This window comes from Ovis aries, chromosome 6, assembly GCF_016772045.2.
Source record: "Ovis aries strain OAR_USU_Benz2616 breed Rambouillet chromosome 6, ARS-UI_Ramb_v3.0, whole genome shotgun sequence".
Classification (NCBI taxonomy): domain Eukaryota; kingdom Metazoa; phylum Chordata; class Mammalia; order Artiodactyla; family Bovidae; genus Ovis; species Ovis aries.
The window spans coordinates 93,705,322-93,714,466 of record NC_056059.1 but is presented as its reverse complement, the minus strand read 5'-3'; the positions used below and the strand labels follow the sequence as shown (position 1 = coordinate 93,714,466).

Sequence of the window (9,145 nt, the reverse complement as noted above, 5' to 3'; positions counted from 1 at the left end):
TGCAGAGAGGGTTTCAAGTCCAAACAGAGATGCCTCCATTCCTTACCTGGGCACACTCCACTTTGGCACACTCTGCAGTCTGGCAGGTCACTTGGCCACGGTCACACACGCAGAACTCACAGGCCGAGGCCTTCCACATTTCATCCTGGTATCGCACGAGCCCTCTGTGGGAGCAGCTTCCAGCAGGAGACACACAGTCCTCACAGCACTGCCCCTGACGCCGAGCCCGTCTCTGACCCTGAGGAAGCAGAGAGAAGGGAGGGGAAGGGCAGTGGTCAGGAGGGCACCAAAGCATCAGAGCAAAAGGACACAAAACACCAAGTTTGTACACCGTTCCCTAGTGGCTAAGATGGGAAAGAATGAATCTGCCTGCAATGCAGGAGATCTGGGTTTGATCCCTGAAGATCTCCTGGAGAAGGAAATGGCAATTCACTCCAGTATTGTTGCCTGGAGAATCCCATGGACAGAGGAGCCTTATGGGCTACAGTTCATGAGGTTGCAAAGAGTCAGACATAACTGAGCAAGTAACACTTTCACTTTCCCTTCCCCCACTTCCCCAGATGGAGGCAGGTTCCCCCCCACCCCTCCCACCCCCCCCCACCCCGCCTCCTTCCTAGGAGGCAGGTACTTCCTACCTCTATCTCATAATCTGAGCATCATAACACTTTCTCTTTCCTCAAGGGACACAATGGACTAAGAAATGCATTTCGAAAATGACCTTGATAAAAGCTGGAGAATCAAGCTGCACACTCCCAAATACCTTTTTGCATCTTAATGGAGGGCAGGGCTGTTTGTGACACCTGACCTCGCCCTGGTCACATGTACAGGTGGTGCAGGCATTTTCCTGCCACTGCTCTCCATGCTGAAGAAAGGGTGGAAAAAAGTGGAAAATCAAATGTCACATGTATCAAATAGAAAGCTGAGGCACATAAGACACACAACTTTTTATTAGTTTTCAATTGAGTCACATTGCATGTAATCCTGAGAAATGATAACATTCACACTGCAAGAGGCTCTAAGGAAAAAAGTCAGGAAATGTCCAAAGAGAACTTTGGATTCATTCTTATTCAACTAGATTCATTCTGCCGATGCCTTGAGGGCCTGCCCGCCTTATGCTAGGTACACAGAGACCTGGGAACTCTGAGCATCATAGGAAGTCAGTGTTGCTGGCTAAGTGATGGTTATTCTTTAGCTCTTCTTTGCTGGGAGACCCAGTTCTCATGGCCACACACTCACTTTTCCAGCTTCCCTTGCAGCCAGCCCACAGACATAGTCCCCCCACCAAGGGGACCCTAGGGGAAGAGTGCTACAGGTTGAGGAAAGGACTCTCCTCACCCCATAAAAGAAGAAAAGCCACCCCTTTCTTCCATCAGGCTTAAGGAATGATTGGGTGAGGACGAGCTGCCTGAAACTGTGGAAGACACAATGGCTGGAACATGAAGGGACAAGCCAGGGAGCAAATGCCAACATGCTATGGATGGGAGAGTACAAAGATCAAAAGACAGCATGGAGACCTGACCAACCCTGCGACTTCCCCACCTCTGGGCTTCTTGTGATGTGAGGTCATAAATGTTTCATCTTAGCCACATTTAGAGGAGCATTTCTGTTGCTGGCAGACAGAAACAGGGTAACAGATATAGAGGCTTTTCCTTCCAGGAGGAAATAATCTAGCACGTATATGTCTACTGTATTAGACAGCAGAGATCTAGTATATAGAAAAATCATTTCCCCACGAGTTCTTTTCATCTAGACTTCAAGGGACCCATCTAGAATTTATGTCATTCATCCCCTAATACTCTTCCAGATTCTCTGCTGAAAGTCAAAAATCACAATTTCTATTTACTTTTCCTCAGAATGACTGGTAAGTAAGGGAGTTAGTTGGGTTTATTTTTTGATATATTCTTTGCTTGAGAATAATGGAACCTTCTTTTGGTTCAGCTGGGCACTCCCAAGACAGAACATTCATTCATTTGATTTGTTGAACTCACTTTCATTTGGTGCCTATTCTGTGCCGGGTAGTTACCTACACTGTCCCAATAGTACCTTCAAGCTTGCAGGCTCCACCACCACCAGACTTCTTGCCCTTCCCTCTCTCTCCTCCCACCCTGCATTGCTCCCAACCTCACTGTAAGTCAGGAGACACTGTCTTTGAATATCAGTGCATAAAGTCCAACCCAGACAGATATTCCCAGAGGCTCCAGGTTAAGGGTCCATTGACAGTAACCAACGGTACTCCTTTTTCCCTTCAAGAGGTGTGAACAGAAAGTTCACCACGGTTCATGAACCAGGTGCTGTTTGCCAGCACATTCTTTTATATTTCTAATCCTCTCCGATTTAATTTTTTCAGAAAGACTTGCCATGAAAAGAAGAAAAAAGCCATTTATGTACTGAGTTACTAATGCTGGCACAGAGTCAGATGAGGGCGGGGGAGGAATGATGGTTAGCAAGGCAGTGGGCAGATGTGCAAGAACGCGTGTCACAACACCTACGAGGGGCACATCAAAGCTTACCTCGTACACTTGGCCAGCAGCAGAGCACGATCGCGAAGAGCACTGTGGACAACATTTTCCGGGGATGCGGACTACGGTTTCATCCTAACACCCCAGAAAGAGTCCATCAGAAGGCGATATTAATAAAATCCACGACAGCAGGAAAACTTCACTCACAGCCAACTCAAACATGTGCCTCAAAGCAGCTAGAAATAGCAATTTCCTCTCCTTTCGTATTTATTAGTCACCTGGTGCTTTGATAAGAATTAGCACTTCTCAGGGCAGTGAAACTTGAGAAGTCTGCACATTCGTCAACCCTCAGCTACTTCTAAGAACAAATAAAAGCTCAGCTAATAGTAGTAAGAATAGTACTTCCTTCCACATCTAGGTTGCTTCCAAGTCCTAGCTATTGTAAACAGTGCTGCTGTGAACACTAAGCTGCATGTGTCTTTTTGAATTATGGTTTCTCAGGGTTTATGCCCAGTAGTGACCTAGATGGCTGGGATGTGTGGGGGATGGGGGGAGGTCCAAGAGAGAGGGAATATACATATATATATTATATATATATTTAGCTCATTCACTTCACTGAGCAGCAGAAACCAATACAACACTGTAAAGCAACTATATCCCAACTTTAAATAATAATAAGAAGAAGAAGAGTAGATTTTGTTTGCCAGGTACTGTTCTAGGTACTTTATGTGAACCTGTGAAGTAGGGACTCTCATTCCCCTTTTAAAACAAGCAAAGTGAAAAACAGAGAGGTTGTGGAACTTGCCCAGGGCCACAGAGACACCTTGCCCAAGGTGACCAGTAATGGTAAACGGTTGGCAGAGAGGACTTCAGAATATCAGCCATTTCAACACTTCAGAACATTTACACTCCTGCTGAGTTAGCACTAATCTCAAAGTGAAGGGATCCCTCCATTGATAAACTATCTCACTATTCTTTTGGATCTTTATGTGAATTCACACATTCAACTATATGTATTAGGGAGGTCCTTAACATGAGAAAAATCAACCTTGGTGGCTCAGATGGTTAAGAATCTGCCTGCAATGCAGGAGGCCCAGGTTTAATCTGTGGGTCGGGAAGAATTCCCTGGAGAACGGAATGGCTATCCACACCAGTCCTCTTGCCTAGAGAATTTCATGGACAGAGGAGCCTGGTGAGTTATAGCCAAGGGGGTCCCAAAGAGTCGGACACAAGTGAGTGACAAACAGTTTCACTTTATTCACTTTAACATGAAAAAAAATCAATCACACCCTGAGATATCTATTAATGGGAATATGGCAGTGCAGAGAAATATGTGTGACAGACATTAAATGCCCAAAGGACACCCCACCTCCTCATTCCTACAGTCTCAGCTCTACCGCACTTACCCCCAGAATATCAGACCCTTTGTCTCTGCTGCCCTGAAAAGAATTTTCACAGCAATGAGAAGACAAAGAATCAGCTTCTCATTTTGACATCATTACAGCTTTTAAGATAGAAGAAAGGAAGACAAATTAAAGCTAAAAGAAGGAAGATTGGAATAAACCAAGCTTCGAATACAAAGAAGTGGTAGAATTTATACAGAAGATACCTCCTGAACAGTTATATGCACTTCTTTTCACAGAAAGCAGAAAATGAGATTGCATAATCATTCAGTTCAGTTACTCTGTCATGTGCAACTCTTTTCAACCCATGGACTGCAGTGCGCCAAGCTTCCCTGTCCATCACCAACTCCTGGAGTTTACTCAAACTCATGTCCATTGAATTGGTGATGCCATCCAATCATCTTATCCTCGGTCATCCCCTTCTCCTCCCCACTTCAATCTTTCCCAGCATCACGGTCTCTTAAAATGAATCAGTTCTTCACAATACATGGCCAAAGTATTGGAGTTTCAGCTTCAGCATCAGTCCTCCCAATTAATATTCAGGACTGATTTCCTTTAGGATGGACAAGTTTGATCTCCTTGCAGTCCAAGGGACTCTCAAGAGTCTTCTCCAACACCACAGTTCAAAAGAATCAGTTCAGCACTCAAATTTCTTTATAGTCCAGCTCTCACATCGATGCATGACTACTGGAAAAACCACACCTTTGACTAGACGGACCTTTGTTGGCAAAGTAATATCTCTGATTTTTAATATGCTGTCTACGTGGGTTATAGCTTTTCTTCCAAGGAGCAAGTGTCTTTTAATTTCATGGTGGCAGTCACCATCTGCAATGATTCTGGAGCCCAAGAAAATAAAGTCTTTGACTGTTTCCATTGTTTCTCCATCTATTTGCCAGGAAGTGGTGAGACCTTTCTCACTGATCACTGACGAAGGCTTTCCTATCTCTCCTTGCTATTCTTTGGAACTCTGCATTCAAATGGGTATATCTTTCCTTTTTCCTTTGCTTTTCGCTTCTCTTCTTCTCTCAGCTATTTGTAAGGCCTCCTCAGACAACCATTTTGCCTTTTTGCATTTCTTTTTCATGGGGATGGTCTTGATCACTGCCTCCTATACCATGTCATGAACCTCCATCCATAGTTCATCAGACACTCTGTCTATCAGATCTAATCCCTTGAATCTGTTTCTGACTTCCACTATCATAATCTATACGGAATTCACTCTGCAAGAAAATAAGGCCAGGGTACTTGGGGGAAGGTGAGGGTCGTGGAGAGTGTCAAATAACCCTAATTTTTCATGGAAAGTTCCAGTCATGCCTGTGGTTATTTTAACCCAGTTACATATGATCAGCTAGATTAATGCATTACTCTCTATTAGGGATTAATTTCAAACACCTGAATCACTGGAATTAAAATGACAATTGTTTCCTCTGTATTAGGTTACTTTTATTACTGGATAAGTCTATAAAAATATTATGACAATTGATGTTCCACAGAGTATGTGAAAATTGGACATGGATTGAAATCATTGAGCATTCCTTGACCTCAGCTCTTGAGTTTAATAAAATTTCAGCAAGGAAGTAAAAATAAAGTTATATCTGATGTCATATTCATTCTTCAATAACTTTATGGAACTAAACAATGAATTTATACAATGTTAAGTAAAGAGTAGACAAATGTCATGATCACAAATCTTGAACAGAAATATTGACTCAGTATAATTTATCTTAATCAACAGGAACTAAACCCAAGGACAGTGGCAGAGTCAACTGGAAAGCACAGAGGAGGAGTAATCACCTGTGTAAGAGGCTGGTACAAGGAAAATCAAGTTTTCTGATTCTTATTAGCAATGCTTAATTATATATTTTATTAGACTTTCTTCTAATAGAAAGATTTTTTCTATAGACATAGAATCTTTTTTCACAAACAGAGACCAATTAGAACAAGAAGGAAGGACATTAAAGAGAAAATATCCCTGGAGACAACAGAACTTCATGATGGTGAATTTAGATCCCATTTGGACTTGTGCTGTATAAACAGGACTGAAGAGGCAAGTCAGCAAAGTGGGTCAGAGAAATGGAAAAGACGTTTTGGCCGTACACTTTTATTGCTATAATATATGCCTGAATTCTATCATTCTTTTCTTCGTTGTTGTTATTGTTCAGTCGCTAAGTGGTGTCTGGCTCTTTGAGATCCCGTGGACTGCAGCACGCCAGGCTGCCCTTGTTCTTCACAATCTCCCGGACTTTGCTCAACCTCATGTCCAATGAGTCTGTGATGCCATCCAACCACCTCATCCTCTGTCAACCCCTTCTTCTCCTGCACTCATTCTTTCCCAGCATCAGAATCTTTTCTAACGAGTCAGCTCTTACAAATGAGGTGGCCAAAGTATTGGAGCTTCAGCTTCAGCTTCAGCATCAGTCCTTCCAATGAATATTCAGGACTGATTTCCCTTAGTATTGACAAGTTTGATCTCCCTGTAGTTTAAGGAATTCTCAAGAGTCTTCTCCAACACCACAGTTCAAAAGAGTCAGTTCTTCAGCACTCAGCCCTTGTTATGGTCCAACACTCACATCCATACATGACTACTGAAATAAACCATAGCTTTGACTAGATGGAACTTTGTCAACAAAGTGATATCTCTGCTTTTTAATGCACTGTGTGTTTGTCACAGTTTTTCTTGCAAGGAGCAAGTGTCTTTTAATTTCATGGCTGCAGTCACTATCCACAGTGATTTTGAAGCCCAAGGAAATAAAATTTGTCACCATCTCCACACATTCACCATTTAGTCACCAAGATGTGATGGGACCAGACGCCATGATCTTAGTTTTTTGAAAGTTGAGTTTTAAGCCAGCTTTTTGCCTCTCCTCTTTCACCTTCATGAAGAGGCTCTTTAGTTCCTCTTAGCTTTCTGCCACATCTGAGGCTACTGATACTGGTGTTATCTGCATATCTGAGGTTACTGATATTGCTCCTTGCAGTCTTGTTACCAGCTTGTGATTCGTCCAGCCTGGCATTTGGCATCACGTACTCTGCATATAAGTAAAATAAGCAGGGTTACAGTATGCAGTTTTGACATACTCATTTCTAATTTGGAACTTGTCCATTGTTCCACATATGGTTTAACTGTTGCTTCTTGTCCTGCATACAGGTTTCTCAGGAGACAGGTATAGTAGTCTGGTATTCCCATCACTTTAAGTGGAATACTGTCTGGTATTCCACAGTTTGCTTTCCACACAGTCAAAGGCTTTAGCACAGTTAATGAAGCAGAAATACATGCTTTTTCTGGAATTCCCTTGCCTTCTCTATCTTCTAACAGATGTTGATAATTTGATCTCCAGTTCTTCCTCCTTTTCTAAATACAGCTTGTACATCTGGATGTTTTCGGTTCATATACTTCTGAAATCTAGCTTGAAGGATTTTTAGTATTACCTTGCTAGCATGTGAAATGAGTGCAGTCGTATGGTAGTTTGAACATTCTTCAGCATTGTCTTTATTTGGAACTGGAATGAAAATTGACCTTTTCCAGTCCTGTGGCCACTGCTGAGTTTTACGAATCTGCTGACATATGGTGTGCATCACTGTAACAGCATCATCTTTTAGGATGTTAAGTAGCTCACCTGGCATTTCTTTCATCCCTGGTGGCTCAGATGGTAAAGAATCTGCCTGCAGTGCAGGAGACTGGGGTTCGATTCCTGGGTCATGAAGATCCCCTTGAGAAGGGAACAGCAGTCCACTCCAGTACTCTTGCCTGGAGAATCCCATGGACAGAGGAGTCTAGTGGACTACAGTCCATGGGGTCACGAAGAGTCAGACAAAACTGTACAACTAACACCATTTCACAGCTGGAATTCCATCACCTCCAACTCATAGATTTGCCTTTCCAAATCTATAGACTATACAGGGACCAGCACACTACAGACAAATGACCAAATCCAGCCCACCACCAATTTCCATAAGCTTTGACTAGAACACAGCCACCTACACTCATGTACATATTACCTGTGGATGTTTCTGTGCTGTAATGGCAGAGTTGAGTAGTTGTCCCAACTACATGGCACATAAAGCTGAAACCTTTCACTATCTGGCTCTTTACAGGAAAAATTTGCCAACTCTAAGTCTAATATAGTACCATCAGTACTCACAGGAGTTTAGTACAAAAAAAATATGTATGATCAATGTCATTATAATTTGGGATAGGGCCACCATTAAGGATATACAGTTGACCCTTGAACCAATAGAGGTAAAGGGAACTGACCCATCATGCAATTGGAAATTGGAATATAATTTTTAGCCAGTCCTAGGTATCCACATTTCCTCCACATCTGTGGTTCTGCATCCATGGATTCAACCAGCTGCAGATCATGGGGTATTGCACCATCTACTATTGACAAAATCTGCATATGTTCAAACCATGCTGTTTGAGGGTCAACTGTATTTAATTATGGTTTACCATATTCCTTAAATTAAAATACTATGATAAACTTTACAGTATATTATGGCTAATAGCTCATGACAAAGTATCTTCTCCTATGATACCTCTGAAAATACAAAAATGAGATGAAAACTGTGCCATCAAAAAGGAGAACAGACAACCTGCTATTGCCAAGAGAGGTCGCACTGACCATTAGACTTTCAGTGGCCTTTCTCTGTTTTGTTAACCAAATAGAAATGAGAACCATCACTTCCTCTGAAGTCTCTGACTCTCAGTGCCAAACATAACATGGCTCATCCCCACAGTGTGTGGCCACTACTATCTGAAGCCATCAGAGTGCCCACTGTAGCCTTCACCTCCCTCAATGGCTTTCCACATCTAATCAGAGCCCATAATATAAAAAAAGAAACAAAAAGAAAGATAACAAAATGAATGGGAAATATGTGCACTGGGGGAGGAAGAGGAAGTGATAAAAAAATGGGGATGAGGACACCCCAAATGTAAAGCACACAGTCACCAAGAAACATGGTGAGAGCTCTTGCAAACTAGAGATTATAGTTCTATGTTTCATGAATTAAAAATTTAAGAAAATTGGGCAGTGGAGACAGCAAAAAATCTGATCTCAGTACAGTAGAGCAACATTAAGTTAAAACTGGCCAGACCCTTGGTCAAGGAAACACACACCTTCCTAAGCACTTAGACCTTTATTTTCTTGGGCTCCAAAATCACTGAGGACAGTGACTGCAGCCACACAATTAAAAGATACTTGATCCTTGGGAGAAAAGCTGTGACAAACCTAGACAGCATATTAAAAAGCAGAGACTTTACCTGGCCAGCAAAGGTCTGTATAG

At 42.3% G+C, this 9,145-nt stretch overlaps 1 protein-coding gene across 1 annotated transcript in view; it reads right to left on the bottom strand.

Annotated features, from left to right (window-relative positions):
* The window catches only part of FRAS1 (Fraser extracellular matrix complex subunit 1), a 523,572-nt gene that overhangs the window by 290,627 nt on the left and 223,800 nt on the right, over positions 1-9,145 (bottom strand). The window contains exons 7-9 of the mRNA XM_027970762.2: positions 2,511-2,594; positions 761-862; positions 47-238 (exon numbers count right to left, since the gene is read on the bottom strand). Of these exons, the coding sequence (XP_027826563.2) occupies positions 47-238; positions 761-862; positions 2,511-2,594 (378 nt within the window). The remainder of the gene's footprint in view (positions 1-46; positions 239-760; positions 863-2,510; positions 2,595-9,145) is intronic.